Genomic DNA, 20,879 nt, shown 5'->3' on the forward strand with positions numbered 1-20,879 from the left:
ACAGTTTCCTACTGCAGTGTTTGCTCAATCAAACCACGCAGAAAGACATTTTTCTCTCTAAACAGTGAAGAATATCAAAGGAATTATAATGACATTGAACTGTTGGGCAATCTGATTTTTTTTTTTTTTGCAAAGTGACCGTGTGTTTCACAAAGATGACCCATCTGTGGACACACTTACCTCTCAGTCACGCCTGAATCTAACAGAAATGTTAGATAACAGAAATGTTAGATTCCTACATGCTAAGATGACACTTAGCATGTAGGAAATTCTGTCGGAAGCTGCATCTTTACATTCAACACACACAGAGCTGTAAAGCTATTATTATTCTGGTTGATGTGGTTCCAACTTGCTGCGAGATAAACTGGCCGTTGTTTCGGTCCATAATGAAACAGAATATCAGCATATCCTCGGCTAGTTTCGTGGATATACTTGAATCAGTAAATTGATTACCTTCCCTTGTTAAGGACAGTAATCAACCAGAATGATCCACAGTAGCTCATAATCGTTGTAGAGCTGAGAGCCGAAGGCGCCTTTATCCCTCAAAGCAAACAAAGTGTTAATCCAGCGAAGGAAAGAGGTGTCTACTCAGGCAGCAGGTCATCTCCCAGCTCTTCATCTGCAAAGTCATCGTCATCTATACGCTTCTTGGCGCCGGTCTTTGGCCGGTCCAGCTGAGGTCCCAGGGGATCCACATAGGACGCATCTGCACAGAGAAAGAGCAGCCCGTCACCAACACTCTGGACCTTCAGTGTTCCTGAAGTTAAGATGGAACACACCATGGAGCGACTTCACATCAGCTGCGTGCTCTTTTTAAAGCACATGAAGAAAGATAATGTGATCACAAATAAAAGTTGTTATTAAAACTTTAAATTAAACAGTGAAATTAGAAATAAAAATTGATCTTGATCAGAACAGATTATCTTCATCATGACTATTTAATTCCCTTCAAGTCAATCCAGCTTAATTAGTAAAGCACCAGTTCACAACAAAGTCATTTCAGGCCACTTTCAGTCAAATCAAGCCAAGTAAGTGGGATCTGATTAGGATTCATTCAGCCCATTTTATTAAAAAATAATAGCTGAGGAAATTACTTTTACCAAAGTTAAGATAAAATAACTTGAACAGCAGCAACAGATGCAAGTTCCACCCAAACGCCACATGAGTGTTGTTGTGATCATAAAATTAAACACAAAGAAGTATCTACAGACTTTATAAACAAAAAAAGGTTTTAAAAAAAATGACTGCAGCTAGGAAGTAGGAATCATGTAATTAACCTCTTCATGTCCACTTTTTTTTTTTACAGTTATATAAAAATAAAATAAATATATAAAAAAGAAAAACTTCAATAATTTAAATACAATTAAATATTATTCAAAAACAAAAAATTAATAAAAGTGAAAGAATAATTAAAGTTTTTAATAACATATCAGTAAATGAGATGATTAAATTATTAGATAAAAAATAAAAATAATAATAATAAAAAAAAAAAAGAAGGCTAGAAATGGTTTGTAGGAAACTTGCAATAAAAGACAATAAGGGGTTAACCACAGAGGTGGATGCAGTGTCCTTACCGAGTTCTTTTGGGCTGCTGGCTTCGTAGGGCTCATTGGAAGCAGGAAGTGACCTCATCTTGGTGCTCAGACGCTCTCCTTTAGTGCTACTGCTGCTATGGCTGCTGTCTGCATAAAACACACATACACACATTCTGAATCAGGAGCTTTTCAAAGTATCAATTATTTTTTTACCTTTAGAAGTCTGTTCTGACTTATAAATGTGTTTTAATGTTCCTTAAAGCTGCTCAAGTTTCTAATCCCAGAATCTCTGGATGAAAGTTTGTTCACATCTTGAAACCAAAAGTTCTTTTATTTCTTCATAGTACCACTGATTTATTTTAAGGGATTGTATTGGGGAAGTATTACTGTTTCATATGTAATGTGACAACTTAAAAAAAAAAAAAAAAGTTAAAAACGGAAAAATGCATAAAGAGTTAACACTAGTGTCGAGTCGTTTCGACACACAGTAACACACTTAACTTTTACACTTACAAAAAGGTCAGAGAAAAATGTTTCTGTGTGTTTCTGATTTTTTTGGACAAAAATAAACAGAACAAATGTTTGTTTTTTAGGAAATGGATGAGATGTTAAAGAGAAGAAGTTAATAATAAAGTAACAAAAGTGAAATGGTTGAAATGTGAAACAGCAGTGTTATACCAAACAGTTTGGGTTTTACACACCCAAACCAGTTAGAAGAGATGCAGGCAGGTTTATTTCCACTTTTTTTCATTTAAAGAAATTCATAAAGGTCACTGCACATTTACCTCCACCCAGGACCTTAAAGGGTTAAGTTTCAATGTGAAAAACTTACATTTGAATGCAGTAATTTTTAAAGGTGTCCTGCTGTTTTTTTTTTTTTTTTTTTAGCAGGTTTACACCTCATGCAGCATCTCAACATCCCATCAAAGCTGGGAAAACACCACAGAAGAGCCCATCTAAGCATTACTCATCTCCAGAAAACATTTTTTTTATTAGTTTTTGCAGTTAAAAGACACAAGCCGGTTTAATCAGCTTTTAAAGCGGCCTCAGCGGTTTCTCTACACAGGATGTGATAAATGTGTCGGAGGCTGTCTCTGTGACTCTGTCCATGTTCGGATAACGGGCTGACAGAGTGGTCTCCACACTGAGGGACCAACGTGATTACAGACCCAAGAAGCAACATCTGGCTGCCAGGTAGCCTTGGAAACTAAAGAGAACAACAGCTGAAAGCTGGAAAACAGGAAGGAGGGCTGATATTCCACCTCGTAGTCCCAAATATCTCACATGAGGCCTCACAAACTGCCAGCAAGCTGGATCCTTTGCTGGAAAATAGGCTCCCCGCCCCCATCCCACACCCTCTTGGTTTTCCCCCTTTTCCTGGACGAAGACATGTCTCTTCTACACTGCTGGGAGACAACGAGGATGATGAAACTGCCTGGCATTTTTCCTGCCTGGAATTTTCATCCATCATCATCTAAACAGTGATATAAACTCATTCTTAACTAGTCAATCTGTTTGACTAACGGTTCATAGCTGATGATACGTTAACAGGCAGCTTCATGTAACATGGTGGATCTCCCAGATTTAGCCAAATGCTTCCCAAAAGCTGAGATTTGCAGTTAAACATGAGACCCATAAACCTTTGCAGCAACATACACAGCTACATGTACGCAGACTTTACAGAGAAGATGGAAAATTCTCAGGTGCATTCGAGGTTTTCTGGAATATCTGAAAGGGCTTTAGTTAATCATACTCCTCTTCCTCCTCCTCCTCCTCCTCCTCCTCCTCAGTCAGAGCCCTCAGTGCAAACACTGTACACAGTCCAATATTGCAACTGCCTGTCAGAAGATTTTTGGACCAGTTTCATGTGCTTTGACTACAGCTGGGCTTCTGGAAAGGTCAGTCTGGAGACAAATCTGTTGTGCAAGTTTTAAATGCATCACCGAGCTGGTTTTAAACAATCAGGACATTTGGATTTATTTCTCATTAACTAGTTAAGTCTTCATGTTTTGGCTTTTCACACCATCGATTCACATTTTAGACATTTCTAACAAGGGGAACACAAACTTCAACATGGTACTTGTTAGGGGTGTAAATCTAACAACGACTCACGATTCAATTTGATTCTGATTTTTGGAGTGAGGATTTGATTCAGAATTGATGAAAAAAGATTTTAGATTCATAACCATTACACTTAAGTAACAAAATGTGCTTATTTCCAAAGTACCTTCATTCTTCTATAAGCTGAAAAGAACTGAGAAATTATTTGGGCCGATTTGATTTAAATTGCGACATGTACAAAACTTTTCTGCTCGTCATTTTTCTTCATTTCAACTAGGAAAAAACAACACAGTAGCCAGATTATTATTCTGCTGCTATAATGCCCAAGAAGACGGGTAAAAAGATCAATAAAAACAATAAAAATAACAAAAGATTTTGAACTGAATTTTTTTTTTAATTTGAAAAAAAATAATTTTTTGTAACAAAAATACAGATTTAGAAACTGTAAGCAAAAAATCCTGATTTTAGATTTTGTCCGATTCACTTCCCCACCCCTAATACCTCTAAAATGTTACTGTTTTATTGCCAAAAAAAGCAGCTTGTAAATGCACACAACACATTATTATCCATAGGCTGATGAGACGTTGTGCAAAGCAAATCCACCCATGACATAATGACAGTACCCACAGCAACATGGTATTTTGTTTTGGTCAATAAGTCAAAAGCAGGTCGCATTTTGTGAGGCAATGAAGACAAAAATGATTTAAATATGGATGCTTGTTAAAATGTACATTTTTAAAGTTTGAGGCAACAACTAATGAAAGAAACCCGTCCCTGTTAAAGAAATTCTCTTTGTAAGATATTAACTCCACACATCTGCCTAAATTAAAACCACAAACCCCTAGTCTGCTGGTTTCTACCTCTGGTTGCAGTGTGATGGCTTGACATACCTCTCCCTGAGTCCAACAGTGGACTGAACTGTTTTAACTCAGTCTGAGGTGCTGGGTGGCAAAGAGGAAGCAGCATGAATGTCAGAATGGAGACAAATGAGTGAGAGAAACAAAGCAGAAAGACAAAAAGACACAGAGAGAAGTCTCCTCTGTGGAACGAAAGCCGATGAGAATCAATTAGTCTGTATTATCATCTCCAGCCTCTCACCTGCTTTGACATCATCTGGTATAGCAAAAGAACATAAGAAACAGATCAGGGTTAAACTTTCTTATTAAAATGAACATTCAGGGACACAGAAACACTGAATTTGCAAGACTTTTGAAGACTGAACTGGTTTATTTAATCAGATCCAGGAACACGTTCTGGCACTACGGAGCTATTCGGTAATAAAAAGTAAAGAAAGTTTCCTGATTCAACTTATAAGTATAAAGACGAGCAAGAGTAGTACTGGCAGGGTAAAGCAGCATGCATATTAATACTTATAAACATCCAACTATACTTCAGGATCCTACAGGAAGCAGCTGCTCTACAAGGAAAAAAAAAAGAATACTAAATGCTGGTCTTTGTTCCACCCACTGGCAACTCTGTGTCTGTCTGTCTGGATTTTATTTGGAATCTGTTGATGAGCCAGTTTTCCAGTGTCTGAGCCCGTCTACGTGTCTGTATTTGTTGTGGATCTGTACTGAAGGACTGCGCCATGTGTGGAAGTTTGGCTTCTTCAGTCCAGTAAATATGAAGAAGGACTTCTTGCTCCACATGATAAGAACTGGAGCTGTATCCTGTAGAAAAAACTATGCTTTTATTGATTCTGTAAGGTTTATAGTAATATAAGAAAGAAGAAAACTCTTGACAAAAGCATGTTGGAGCTTTCCAAAGACTTGAGACTGGGCTGGAAGTTTGGGTTCAGCAGGACTAACTGCTGGACACCAACACACACCATCCAACCTAAAGGAGATGGAGATGGTAGAAGCAAACCTTCAGCGACTTGGAGCAGTAATTTCTGTTTTCACATATTTTTTCCCCCTTTGTTTATTTATCACAAAAAGGATTTTGTGTCTTTTTGTTGACATATTATGTAAACTAAACTATAACCTCTTCAAATTATAAATGCAATAAGCTGTGGTAGGGAAAAAAAAAAAACAGGAACACTGCAAAGTGGGAGTGGATACATTTACAGGCTACTGCACATGTAACACTGAACTTCTTGTGAAAGGTGTCTTAAAATGCAGAGATGCATCCTGCATCTGTGTGTGAACAGCAGATAAAGGACAGAGAAGCAATGAAACGTGGCAAAACAGTACATGAAGTAATAACAGGGGATGATAATAAATGACTCAGGCTTACAGGTTTGAGTTGAGAAAGAAAAAGAAAGGCTTGCAACCGAGTCTTCCTCTTAAGGGACGGTCTCCTCTCAATCTGATGTTGCTCTAAATGCTAAACAGGTCAGTTTGCACTTTTAAATACCCTCTTTAAGCATTTATTTAATCTGTTCATCGCTTGGTATTTTCCCATGTTGATCCTTTTATACGTTGGATAAACTAAAAAGCAGCATCGACACTGAAGTTAAGAAAAAGAAATAAATAAATGTAGATAGTCACTGCTAACGAAAAATATGAAAATAAATGTTTTTCTGTAAATTCTACTTATCATATCTAAACCATCTGTAAATGAGAGTTATCCCTGCATCCGTTTCCTTCATCAGCTCAGCACAACTCAAACACTCGACTTTTCACCATTTCTGCATCAATGATCTAATAATAAGCAATGCTGATGTTGTTCCTGATCACCTGAATAATTCCACCCTCCAAGCTAGTGGGAATGCTTCCTCTGTGTTTGTTGCATATGTAGGAAATATTTACCTGACACAATGAATGCTAGCATCCAAGTTAACGGTGGAGTATTTCAGGGTACATGTTGTAAATACTTTTGTTTTATACAGAATTCTGCATCACATCTGACCTGGATCTCTGAATTTCCCCTCGGGGATGAATAAAGTATCCTTGATTTGATCTGATATTTAGAGTTTTAGATTGGAAACATAACACTGGCATGAAAAATCTAATACAGATTTGGCTTCTAAACATTCTGCACCAGCAACAATCATCATGGTTAAGCATTCAGAGACCTGAATACTTTAATGATCATGGCTTAGGACATGAATAAAGGGCTTTTATGTACTACAAACCACATCTAGAATATGATCAAAACACAGACAAGACTTAAAACTCAGACACCGATGTTAACTCACCCACATCCTCAAACATCAGAGGTTTCAAAACTAACAAGTGTGCAGACAAATGTAGAAGACATTGGACATTTTGTCTTTAAGTGCAGGGACAGTGAGACAGTGTACAGAATGAACGGGGACTCACCACTGCTTCCTGCGCTGCCCTCTCTGCCTTCTTTTCGTACTCTTGCACTGCTGTCCCGTCCTGACTTTACCCTCTGTAATCAGAAAGAGTCAAAAACAGATCATTTATTTCATAATTATGTTTGATACTGATGATAAACTGTATCAGAAGCATCAGCTGTTTTCTCATTCAGTTCAGAGACTTTGGAGAGTAAAGAGTCAACACCCTGGCTCGGTCTGTCCCTTCCTGTCATACTGTTTACGACCAGCTGGTTATGATTCGATAAATGTATCTTCCTGAACTGTCCCTGGCTCTGATAAACACCTCCACAAGACCAGGGTTATGATCCAACTCTGAGGTGACATCTCCATCCAACTTCCATTTGGAGCTGGATGGAGTGAAGATCATAAACACTAAATATGATGACAGATGTTCTTCTTCTTCTGGAATCCACACTAGAAGGACGATTCCACTGATTTCAGCCAGGTTTGTTGTTATATAAAGCCTTTCATAGTTCCAAAGAGATTCACACAAAACATTTCTAGAGATGGTGTTGTCCCATTGAACTTAAAAACACATTACGTAACTTTCTGATCCGCTGCTGCCCAACAGCATCCTGAGGCTGAGAAGCTGCACTACTTTTACAACTTTTACATCCGGGACACTACGAGACGCTGCAGCAGAGTTTTGCTTCACGCTAGAAAACACACTGGCTGTTTTGAACACACAACGTCACTGATTCAGCAAAGAAACTCATGAAGATTAAAAGAGAGACAGGGACTACACAAGAACCATTGTAGGACAGTTTTGCTAACAGAGAGCTAACAGGTCAGGTAAGATGCAAGATGGATGCTGAATTAGTTGTTGATAGCGGGTGCGTAGCCGGAAAAATGGTCAAATGTCTGTAGTGTGCCTGTATGTTCAGCTAAAAATGCAAAACAAAAGTAAAGAGGAGATTCGTTTGGAGTACACTCATTATATTTAAGCAGGTTTTAAGGTTAATACCCGAGATCAGGGGTGGGCAACTCCGGTCCTGCAGATGTTTGGAGTTTCCCTTGGCTTTTAACCCAACATAAGACAGCTTCCGGTCAGTGTGCCTTATTTTCATTTTTGGTTTTTACTTACTATTTATTTAGTTTGTTTTAATTCCATATTCCTTGTATTTTTGCCGATTGTGTACAGCACTTTGTTTCAACTCTGGTTGTTTTAAAGGGCTTTATAAATAAAGTTCAGTTGAGTTGAGTTGAGTTTCCCTGCTGCAACACACCTAACTCAAATCAATGAGTAACTAGCGAACTTGTGTATAGTTTAATGTCAAGCTCTGCTTATTAAACCTGATGAGTGTCAGCGTTGTTGCAGCAGAGAAACTCCTAACATTTTCAGGACTGCAGCGCTCGATGCACAGAGTGACATCGCAAACGTCTGAACCAAATAGAAATAAGAAAAATATAAGAAATGAGTAACCACAAGCTGTCAATCTCCAACAAGACTCAACGACATATGGTATCAGTTATGTTAGATTTAGGGGAATAAAGAAAGGTTTCAGGTCCACCACCATCCAAAGCTAAAGCATAAACCAACTTATACTCCACCCTTCTCCTCGTAAAGCCGTTCTGATGTTTCAGGTGATGCAGAACAAGTCAAACCGCCTCAGGATCAGCTCTATAAGCAACTTTCCAACCACTACAGAGGTTTTAAAGGACCCCAGATCAATGACAGCTTGGTGTTAAACAGCTGTTTAGCATCTGCTCTCCTGTCAACACAGTGCAATTCATGGAAAAATCAAGAGAAAACATCTGGTTTTCATGTATTTTAGAAGCTGCAGTGACCACCATTAACTTAGCAGCAAAAAGACAGATGCATGTTTTCAATCAGCCTGTTTCCAATCAGGAACACGTGACAGGATGCCGTCACACGACAAAGGTGATGAAAATATGATTAATGAAGGAACGAACTGCTGCATTAATCCATATTAATATTGTTCTGGTGTATCTGATTACAACATTTTATATTGAAATGAGGCTGAAAATGATCAGAAGTATTTTTATAGTTAATTTATCCAACGGAATTAAATGCCAAGAAATGATTCAAAAGACTTTTTTTTAGACGTTCTCTCCATACATTTGTTAACGGATGCAGTAAAACGGTGCTGCTTTTTAATCTTCTTTTCTGCGTTTGCTCTTCTTTGTATTTGTATTTTTATTATGTGAATGATTTTTATCTTCGACAGACCCCAGGAAGAAAAGCTGTAGCTTCTTGCTGACATTAGTAGGGATCCTAATAATAGAAAGAAAGTAGAAATGTATTCATTCAGATCTGTTATGACCATTTAACTTAGGGCTACTCAATTCATTCCCAAGAGGGCTGCATTCCTGCAGGTTTTTAATGTTTATTAACGAGTCACTCTGCAGAATTTCATAGGCTGTTGGATCCATTAGATTTGAGCCTGATGTGTTTGAGCAGGTAAACATTGAAAACCTGCAGGACTGCAGCCCTCGTCGGACTGAATGGAATAGTGCTGATGCGCAGCGTCCTGTGTGCCAAAAATGATATCCAGGATAAGAAAGTATGCAGTGATGACATAAGTACTTTAAATGTATAAAAGGCTTTTCAGGAAGAGTTGTAGGAACGGCTGATACAACGCAGCTGAACAGATGCCAACATCTGCTGATTTCATCTTCAAACATCTCTTCAACACAAGACATACCTGCTCTCTGATCTCCTTCATCTTCTCGACCTTCTTCAGCTTGGTAGCATATTCTTGAACTTCCTTTAATCCCATATCTGTGGACAGCCTGACAAGGAAACGGAGGCCTAAACACAAACAAGCAGAGATATTCCATTTTCCTCATCAGCACAGCAGTGGATCATGTGCTGTAGGAGCTCTTGACTCGTAAGAAAGGGAAGGGAATTACATTCAACGTTGTCTGGAAACTTGCGGTGGATGTCTTTGTAGGTTTCCAAAGCTTTCTGGTAATTTCCTGCAATAAAAAAAAAAGAACAGGAAGGTTTGTTTTGTTTGATAAATGTGACGAGAAGAGAACTAAAACAGGTGTCAATCTCACCACTTCTTCTGTAGCAGCTTGCCACAATCAGCTGCCACTTCACCTGAGTTGGTCTGAGGAGCACAGCAGAAAGAAAGCTGCTATGAGGGAGTGTGTTTGGTTTTAAAACAATGTTTAAATGAGCGATACATGTAAAAAAATTAAAAAAAAGCTCCAACATGAATGCATCAGATTTTTAATGACATTGCTTTTTTGACGTCTCCTCAACTCATGATGTATCCTGCTACTATTTCTTCCTTAAAACCAATCAAGCACACACACCCTGTCGTTACACAGGGCCACCATCTCCCACTGCACCACCTCTACAGATAACACTCCATCTTCTGGTATTGTTGCTTTCTTTTTGCTGCGAGATGGTATTATATAATACCATACATACCATAACAGCACATTCAAGCTACCAATGAGAAGACAAAAAAGTACAAAGTACATATTGATAGAACAACCCTTCCTAATTAAAAAGATGAGGTTAGAAGACATCTGCAGGTGATTTTCTTGTTGCCCCTCTGGCCTTTTAGAAAGACATACAATTTGTTACATTGAAAATAAATAGTTACATTAGGACATCTCCTTGTTATAGTGAGGAAAAACATATATTTGCATGACTATTATGATCTACAGTATTTCTGACTTAAAAATATAGACCTTGATGATATATTTTAAATAGGTTTTATTTTAAATATGGTTACTTTTTTTTTCATGGTGAGGTTGACATTTGCATGGAAATGCCCTATATTATTAAATCTAAATGGAACTGAACTAAGAAAAACATAAATTAACCTACTTTCTCAACTCCTTGAGTGGGCCATAAAATCTAGACTGATAAAAACAACAAAACTGGTGACTTTTGGGGCGTGTTTCATAAATCCTGGCTCATATCTTACACAGCACTGTAAACAGTCCGGACTTACTGAATAAGTGTGGCTCTTTCGAAGTACTGGATGGCCTTTTCGCAGAACTGTGTCTCAATGTAGTACGCCCCGAGCCACATGATCACATCGATGTTCGAGGGAAGGTATCTATAAGACTGAAAAGCAACAACAGCTTTAGAGAACGTTGAGTTAAGCAGGGAAAAAAATGCTACATTTATTTTTTTTATTGTGTAAAAAGAAAAATCTTTTTGTATCCTCTCATACCTCGCAGTAGTACTGGAAAGCCTGGGACTTGTCCCCCTCATCGTCATGCAGTTTTCCCAGTTTAGCCAGCGCATGGGGGTCAGTGGGAGTCACGCTGATGACCTGCATCAGCCACTCGATTGTCTGATGAGGATCCCCTAACTGTTCGTAGCTGAGACCAATAGGTCAAGGACCACCAGCAGAGATGCAAGTTTAAACTTAAATAAAATCTTTAACTCTCTTCGGAGGGGTGTCCAGCTCCGGTCCTCCAGGGTCACAATCCTGCACATTTTCCACGTGTCCCTGTTCCAACAAACCTGACTTATTTTAAACAGTCACTGAGCAGAACCTCATAGGCCGTTGGATCCATTCGATGTGAGTCAGGTGTGTTGGAACAGGGACAGTGGCCCTCGAGCACAGACTTTGGACACCCCTGTCTTATCAGATAAGACACAGACAAGCATAGTCACAATCATTTCCAGCTTCCTTTGAGCTGGATACAGGCTGGCCAGCTGGTACATAACCTGAGAACTGTTCCTCAGAATGGCATGGAGTTTCAGGAAGCAGTCAAGGGCTTCCTCAAGGCGGTTCAGTTTCTTATAAGTCAGACCTGGAGGAAAATGGGAAGTCAGGTTTGGCTCTGTGGTGACAACCTCATCAAAGAATTTGCCAAGTTACATTTACACTCCCTCTTATCCATTAATGCTCTCTGTCACAGGTGTCAAACTCCAGTCCTTCAGGGGCCGGTATCCTGAAGGTTTTTGTTGTCTCCATGCTCCAACACATCTGACCAAAACTTAAAAACAGGTTGACAAGAAGCTGTTGGCATTTGATTTGGATCAGCTGCATTGGCAGAGGGAAACAACAAAAACCTGCTGCCCTCAAGGACTGGAGTTTGACACCCCTGCTCTATGTGTACTTCTACAGAAAACATTACCCAGGTTATAGAGGGCCCCAGTGCACGAGGAATCGTTCCTCAGGGCTTCTTTGTAGAATTCTGCAGCTTTTTCATAATCGTGTTTAACAAAAACTGTGTTGCCCTTGTTGATGAGCGCTGCAGGGTTGTAACGATCAGCATTCATGGCGAGGTCGGCATATCGGTCAGCTTGCTCATAGTCTTTCTCCTGAAGAGGATTTAAGGAGAAATATAGAAAACAAATCCATTTTCACTTAGCTGCGCAAGCTTTAAAATTCTTTGATGGCAGATGTTATTCTACGTGGAAAACATTAACTTCCTAAGGAAGTCTACATACAGCATGTTTACATTTATATATCAGGTACCAAAAAGTGGATTATGATTTAAGAAATGAAGATTCTTACCAGGAAATAGAGGAAAGACAGATTAGTGGCTGCAGCACTCTTTACTCTGCTGTCTTTTTTCTCAAACGTCTTCAGTGTTTCCACCGCCTGTTAACACAAAATGAAGTGAGGGAAGCGCATGCAGCTGCATTTGCTGAGTTATAACTGTATAACTTAAGTACAAGCAGACATCTTGTCATATTCATTCTAATTTACCTCATGACTGTTCATGGCCATGTAAATATTTTAATATATTCCCCCTCAAATGAAGCTTTTCAGAATAAAATTAGTGTGTAAATGAAGTATATTAACCAAATGTCTTTTTTTTCCTACAATATTTTATGTGCAAATGATCATTTTGACAAACCAGCATCCAACCTACAGATGCACAGGTTACACCACCATGCACATGCATCAGATGTAAAGCCTGTTCATAGAGGTAACTAAACCACTGCTGCTGTAATACTGCAACTGCACACACTTTTGCTGCTCATTGTCATCAACCCCATGATTTGCAGCTCTTCAGGCACATCTGTGCTTTTTCTCAGAGCCTGGTGCAGATTTTAAAGAAAGTTACAATTCCCTGTCTGTACAAAGATTTTTTTTTGTTTTCCTTTCCCTACAGGTGTTCATCCAGTTGCATCTTCTCCTGCCTCTGCTTGCAGTGCAGTTAATTGTTTAACGGCATGCTTTCACGGTAAAGTCAAATGTCAAAGGAAAAAAACACAATCTAAATGTGATCATGACAACAAAACACATACCTCAACCTTAGGCATGCAGATGGGAAAGAAATGAGACAAAAGCAGGAGAATGGAGGGCAATGAGAAGTGGAAAATGTTAACTCAAACAGCCTACTGAGAAGACAAGTGGTATGTAGTGCATACACAATAGGACGTAGCTGTACAGAAATGCATTTTTGTGAAATAGATAAAAACTTATAAAGGACCACAGAGATTTGAATTGACAAATTTCAAAGAAAAAAAACTTCTCAATGACTTAAATGGAAAATACAGATCAAAACCAAATCTGTCCACAGATGTTAATTCTAGTGTGAGAGCCACTTGTCCAGCTGCGAGGATGTGCTTATATATCCTTTTCAGTTCAATAACACCACTTGGGAATAAAACAAGACACCTGACAGACAATATCTGCACTTCCCTCATCTTTGGAGCCTCTGACACCCTGAGCTACACAGACCAGAGCAGAATGTTAAAGCAGAGTGGCATTTTCCCCCGATACTGCTGACACACACACACACACACACACACACACACACACACACACACACACACACTCACCTGGTTGAAGTCCTTCTGTCTGAGGTAAGTGATGGCTTTGTTGATCTCCAGATCGTTGGCAAGCTCAACATACTGAGAACTCTTTACCATGTCCACACACCTTCAAAAGCAATTAGATGTGTACAGTATTTATGCTAAAAAATAGCATTATGTAAAGAGAAATTAAAATACAAGGTGGATAAATTAGGGAAGGCAATTTTGGTTGCTGGCTAAATGCTTGATATGAAGGCTTTCTCCGACTTACTGGGATAAGATAACAAGCATTTTGTGAATCTATGTCATACTTTGACAGTAGACATTGAGTAATAACTCTTGTAACTTTACTGAAAGCCTGAACTACTCTGCTTGTTGAGAAAATGTACCTAAACTCAAGTGGAGATGAACTGGGGAGCAAACATGGGGATTTTAAAGGATTCGAGAGCTCACATTCACACGTCATAAACCATCAACTACTGCAATGACAAGTCACTGGAAATCTGATGGAAATAAAAACATTTGTAAAGCATCACATTTAGTCTCGTTTCCAGCCATGTTTTTAATGTGAAATTCTGAGGAAAGTCTCTAAACCAATGCATTAGGATGAACATAGTGCCGGCAGTCACAAACCAGTCAAATCCAATCGCAAAGGAAGCCTCAATGGCCGGAGCAATGAGCTTGGCTGCAGTCATGATGTACTTCTCAGCCAGGACTTTCCTAGACATACGACACATTGACATAAAACAAGGTATAAAAACAAGTAAATGGAAAGTAGACTTTGTGCATTATGCTGGTGTGTTTGGCCAGGAGCAGAATGTCTCTGTGGTTTGACGAGATATTATGTATTTTTGTGCTGCATGTACTTTTACTTACACATCTCTCTCCATCTGATGTAGCCTGTCGTTCTTAATGGCCTCAATGACCATATTTGTGTTGGTGTCGTCCTAAAGGAGACCAAAAGAAAGCCTTTAAAAGAGGACATGATCCCAACACTGCTCTGAGAAGTCAACAATTTAAATATAGAACTTTGTAGTAAGTGTGATGCTGGAAGAGGCAAACATTTCTCCAATCACCAACAGAACATTTTCAGCCCATTAAAAACATTTTGGAGTGTCCACAAACAAAGTTAACAGTGGTGAAAATCTGTATAAATCAATCTGATTTCTACAGAAATGTATATTTATTAATATATAAACCATAAATAACAATAACTCACATTAGATGGGATGTACTTGTCTTCGTCATCAATGCCGAGGGGAACAGAGATGAGCCTCTGAAAGGCATTCTTCATTCTCTCTCCATTACCGATGGCATAGTAGCACAAGATAAGGTTGAAGCCAGTCTTGATGTTGGGACTCTCACTCATGATGTGCTCGAAAGACGTAATGGCGTCTGAATATTGACCCAAGCGGACAAAGACCACACCGATATTCTGCATGATCTTGATCCTCATTTCCTTGTGTGTGTTGGAGATCTGATCAAGTGCCATGCGGTAGAACTTGATGGCTTTCGGATAGTTCTTCTGTTTGAAGTAGATGTTGGCCATGTTGACTTTCAGACGGCCTGACAGGACAATGCATTTAGTTTAAGGGAAAGAAATAAGGCACCTTATGGAGGACAATATGCAAGATGGGTGGTCCTCTCACCGGCATTACTGAACATCTTGTTTTTAACAATGACCTGGTAGCTGTTCAGGGCCTCTGGGTACATTTCATTGTTTGCATACTGGTTGGCAAGGTTGAGCAAAACCTAGTAAATAGCACAAGCAGTAAACACATATCAACAAAAGTAAATGTAAATAATAACAAAAGAACAGACAATAAAGTCAGAATGTGATTCACAGAAAAAGCGGTTGTTCTCTGAGAGCTGTGCCTGCATGGCAGAGGGGGTAAGTCCACTGCCCCTGAAGTCAAACATGTGCCCTGCTTTACTGTCTCTCCCTACAATGTGAAAAGACAATGTCACAGACAGTCAGTTAAACTAAACCAAAAAGTTAGGGCTTCTTTCTAGAGCCAAAGATGACCGGCATTCAATAAAAAGGTGCAAAACAGGTGGCGGTTTAAATAAAAACTTGTCATTGTTTAACAGAAAATGTATGTTATTCTCTGGCTTTTTTTACTGATGTAAGAGAATGTAAAGAACACAGCAAGTCCTTGTGTTGGAAGCAGAAAAAACATGGAGGTGGAATCACCCTGTTAATGAAATGAGATCTTAGCAAATAAAAATGATACCTGGAAACTGTGAAAATCAGTTAGTTGTGTTTAGTTAATAGAGTGTGTTTTTCATGCCACATCAAAGCCGGGTCATTGTTTCATCTATAGATGAAATAACAGCATCAGGGAAAACAAAAGCTTGACTTACCGAGTAGGTGAGGTCCAAATTGATGTGTTCTACATTGCCAGATTGCTCCCTCTGTCTAGCCAGTGCTCGCTCTTTCCTTCCTGCCTCTTTGGCTTTTTCTAGAGCCTGTAGAAAACACACACACACACACACATACACACACAACTCTGCAGTCGTGAGACAAACATCCAAAATAAACTACAGAAACTACTGAAAACTTTAGCTGTACTTTACTTCTTTTGCACTTCATCATGATTTATAAACCGAGTTAGTTGTAATGAAATAAATACAGAAAATATGTGATCAGATTAAGTTTTTACGATTTTTAAATATGACTAATTTTAGGTTTATCTACTAGTATGAGAGCTAAAAGTTTTGTTATTTAGCTTAATTTATTTAAAGATTTAAGGGCCTTCCTTAACCCTTTATTCAGTTCAATATGAAGGAAATGGTGTTAAATAAAAACAATACTAAACAAATCAAAAGATGATGCCAGATGTCATATAAAGCCCAAAATAGCTGGTAAATTCAGACAGCAGGTATTACTTTACAGCCAGCTAAATAATGACATGGAATCTGACCAGCTGTAAGGAGCCCATGCTCTGTGCCATGCAGCTCTCCTCTATCAGGTCATTCACTTTCTTCTCCAGGATTTTGATCTTCTCTTCAGGCCTGTGAAAACAAGACAAAACCAAATAATATGAGAATGATAATGTTGACTTAATGCTCAAACATTTCCCATAATGCTACACATGGCAGAGCTACTTGAAGGTAATTTCATTGTATCTAAGACTGCCAGAAGCCGATCATCCGGATGGTAAATGAATGTTTCTCCCAGCTCAAACAAGGACATGTTAATCTTATTCGTATTAGTAAATATGTGTTTTTGCAACCCGCTTATCAATGGCTATTTGAGTGCCACTTTCAAGCCTTATTTAGTCATAAAAACTACTTCAAGTCACTTTGGAACCTACAGTTACAATTTATCATGTCTAAAACTCAACAGATGAAATCCAGTGCCTACAAATATCTCTATCCAGGTCTATTCTTTAGTGAAACCTTTAAAAGGAAACCACTCACGTGTCCTCATTCTTTGCCTCAAGTGGGGGTGCCGGGCCCCTGGACTGGCCCAGAGGGTCAAAGGTGGAGCCTGAAAATAGGAACTGTCTTTGTAAAAAGAGTCCTGCATTGTTTGTAATATTACAATCACTCCTTATAAAAAAATATAGTGGAAAATAATACTAATAAAAAAAGCTGCATTTAGTTTCTCAAAGTCAGAGCTGCAACAGTTATGTCTGATGTGGAAGCATCAACACACACAAGTCCCAAGTTCATAAATAAAAACCTCACCAGGTGGTAAACCACATCAAAAGTAAGAATAAATAATTAAAAGAACTGTTTATGTCCTGAAACTCACCACGCGTCATGGAGGAAGTGTAGCCCGCTGCTCTGACAGCAGTCATTGGTCGGGCTGTCCCTTCCTGCCACACATGAAAACTATGTAATAATAACTTGCCCCATGAGCCTCTTTCAGACAATAGAAATAACATATCGTAGCACAAATGACACATTAAACATTATGAAGTGGATAACTTTCAGTTTTCACTTATCGAAAGAAAAAAGTAAAATCTATTCTCTATGAACGTAAGACTTATTATCAGAGTTTTAGCAGTACATGAGACAAGAAGAAGCAGTACACAAGGCAGAAAAACACAATGAAAACTATCCAGGTCAAAAGATGTATATGACCCTCACCTGCACAGCACCGGTCATGGGTCTTCCCATTGATGAGGCCAAAGGCATCCGAGTCTACAAGAAACAACAGACAGGGTCATTTATTAACCTTTTAAGCCTTTTGTTGGTATTTTTAACTTGTAAACATAAACATGGACATTAATTTGCTCACGTTACATGCATGTTTTATTCATTTTTCATGATTTTTTTTTTAAACAAATTGAAATGTACAATAACAGTCTTCACTTTTATGTTTTATTTAATAGTGAATTAATATGTGCAATTCTGTGAAACCCATGTAATTTAAAAATTATACCTGATCTAACATAATCTGTATGAAAAAAGTGCTACTTTAACTAATGTACTGATTTATAAAATGAACAGCAGGCTTCCCTTGTTTTGTAAATCATATTTCATTTCTAAAATGAATTGATCTGATCGTACTTACTCCAAAGGATGAAGCTAAAGGTCGTGCTCCAATGGCAGTGCCTGGAAACTTGGCAGTCATCTGGATACATTTTATCAACAATAGTAAATTAGATAAATGGAAACACAAACAGTGATCTATTACAACAACTTCTATCCATTGCTGTTATCAGAAGCTAAATACAAAAATAATTGGGCAGTGGCATCATTGCTATTTTAGCTGTTTACCAAACCAAATTAAAGTTACAGTTAAGAACATGGATTTAAGAGAAATTTCCAACAAGAATAAATTTCAGTTTTCAATTTACTGAAAATGATTTTACAGGAATGTAAATTAAGGGTTTTGATTAACAACTACATATGGGAAAAAATAAGCAAGTATCCACATATCTTCACACAAAACTGTATTTATACACTGCCTGCCTTAAAAACAAAGATGTAACCAAAAGAAAAGGGTCAAAGAGTCTAATATTCCATTGGCCTTTAGCTTTGACTACAGCAGAATCCGATATGGCATTATTTTGATAAGCTTCTGCAATGTCACAAGGTTTATTTCCATCCAGCATGGCATTAATTTTTTACAAAGATAATGTATTGATGATAAGAGAGTCTGAACGCTTCGCAAGGCCTTCTTCAGCACATCCCAAATGTCCTGAACCTGTGGTATCTTATCTATAGGTGTGAAAATGATGTCCCATTCTCACTGAACCCCTCATTTACAATTTGAGCCTGACAAATCCTGAAATTGTCATCTTGGAATGTGTCCATGCCATCAAGAAAGATGTAACAACCTGTTCATACAGTATAGTCAGGGGGTCAATTGACCTCATTCTTTGAACAGCTAATGTTGCTGAACCTAGACCTGACCAACTGCAGCAAACCCAAATCACACCTGCCCCAACGGACTTGTACAGAAGGCACCGGCCATGGTGGCTGCATCACTTCATCTGCCTCTCTTCTTACCCTGATGATCTCATTACTCTGAAACATAGACTTATCAGACCACACAACTTTCTTTTGTTGCTCCAGAGCCCAATCTTTATGATCCCTAGCAACCTGAAGCCTTGTTCTGATTAGCCTCACTGATTAGGTGTTTTTGTGTGGCTACACAGCTATTTATTAAGTTCACTTCACATTGTGCAAGTGGAAATGCGCTTACTTTAACTATTAAAAATAGCCCTGTGTCCTTCTGTTGCTGTTTTTCTCTTTTGTTACCATCTAATTTCACCAAACATTTCAATGATCAGCAATCGCAATCATTCAAGATGTTTTTTCTGATCACATTTCTTCCTAGAAGACGATGGATCCCCACTGTCATACTCATTTGGAGTTAAATAACGTGTTAATCACCCATGCAACAACTGACAAGTTGGCTCATATTTTTTTGCTGATTTAAATACAGCGGACAATTTTGTTTGTAGCCAGACAGTAAATATAAGGGACACAAACTGTAATCACTACTTACTGGGGGTCTTCTTCCATGACTTGTCTTAACCGCTTGCTGGAATGCCACATCATTTTCCAACTCCTTAAAAACAGATCAATAATTATTTTATTTTTTTGTTGTTGTATATATTATTCCATGTAAAAACAAGTCGATGCCATATGTATTGGTTGAAAATGCTTTTTCTGGGGAAAAAAAAAGAAACCAAACAAAAAGAAAAAAATTGCCTTCTGCCAAATCCTTTATTCTGGTTTAAACAGAATTTGCTGAAAGCTGAAAAGGCTCAGACTATGAGAAGATTGTTTTATTTGAGACATTGTATTAAGAATAAAAAAGGTGTAATGTCAATTTTTTAATGAGAACTTTAAACTATAAGATGGTAAAGAGTATTCAACTTAATCCTCTGTGCTGAACTATTTTGGCCTTGAAATGTTAAGGGGAAATTTTAAAGTATGTTTCAGTTGGTTGAAGTTATTTAAGTTCAAAACATATAGAAAAGAAAAGTCTCTTCATTCATGTTGCTTTCTGTCTTTTCCCATTTTTTAAGTTGCAAATTTTAAGGCAAGCATAGACATCAAATTCAGCTAAATAAATTTTTACATTTGGTGAAAACGTTTGAAATCTGGGTTTATGTATATGGAATTTCTTGTTATTTTAATGGTCAATAATGTGATTAAATTGTTTCTCATTACATTCATACTTAGAAAAAATATTTGTTGCAAAAAGTGTAAGGATGAATTGATCAACATCATTCCAAAATACAGTAGACTAGGGGCAATAGTAGAACAAGAGCATGGCCAGTTTAGTTCAACATTGCAAAAGTTATTATTATAATTTATATTAATTAGATAATTACTGTAGTGAATTTTAGCTGTACACAAACGGCTAACTAATGTAGCATAAGTATATTAGCTAACCCACCTCGGAGTCAAATGTTGGATTATAGTCGTTGTAACCCGAGTAAAGATCGTCCTCCTCTACAGCCAGATGTACATTTTCCATCTCTAATCTAGTGGGGAAAAGAATTTGCGCAGAAAATAGACAGATATCTATGCAAGACAACAACTAAATTATTTGTTGTCGTTTTAAGCTTCAATCCCACAGTTCATAGCGGTATGGGCGAGACAGTTCTCTTTCTTAACTTTTGATTGGTTATTTACATGCGACTCATCATGTATGGCTTATATGATTGGTTGAAGGTTGCTAGGATACAAAGGTAAACTATAACTCGTTCTTTGTCATTGGGTTCAGTTTTGCTTCCATTTAGTTTTGAAGTTTAAAATTTTTTATTTAACCGAATTAAGTAAATAAAGTGAAGTAAAATAACTAGTATGTTCTGTTTTT

At 38.0% G+C, this 20,879-nt stretch overlaps 1 protein-coding gene across 1 annotated transcript; it reads right to left on the bottom strand.

Moving 5' to 3' along the window:
- Nucleotides 1-109: 109 nt before the first annotated feature.
- On the bottom strand, nt 110-20,605 carry ift88 (intraflagellar transport 88 homolog). The gene is made up of 24 exons (XM_079253703.1): nt 20,457-20,605; nt 19,557-19,619; nt 18,114-18,173; nt 17,687-17,740; nt 17,349-17,412; nt 17,012-17,081; nt 16,513-16,603; nt 15,953-16,057; nt 15,238-15,340; nt 14,808-15,154; nt 14,465-14,535; nt 14,222-14,308; nt 13,616-13,715; nt 12,339-12,425; nt 11,956-12,142; nt 11,520-11,628; nt 11,040-11,190; nt 10,815-10,930; nt 9,904-9,956; nt 9,754-9,819; nt 9,546-9,652; nt 6,860-6,932; nt 1,575-1,682; nt 110-706 (listed from the first exon to the last, which is right to left on the bottom strand). Exons 1-24 carry the CDS (start codon nt 20,535-20,537, stop codon nt 585-587), a joined length of 2,475 nt encoding a protein of 824 aa, XP_079109829.1. The 5' UTR covers nt 20,538-20,605; the 3' UTR covers nt 110-584.
- Between the last annotated feature and the right edge of the window lie 274 nt (nt 20,606-20,879).

This window comes from Telmatherina bonti (assembly GCF_933228915.1).
Source record: "Telmatherina bonti genome assembly, chromosome: 15".
Taxonomy (NCBI): domain Eukaryota; kingdom Metazoa; phylum Chordata; class Actinopteri; order Atheriniformes; family Telmatherinidae; genus Telmatherina; species Telmatherina bonti.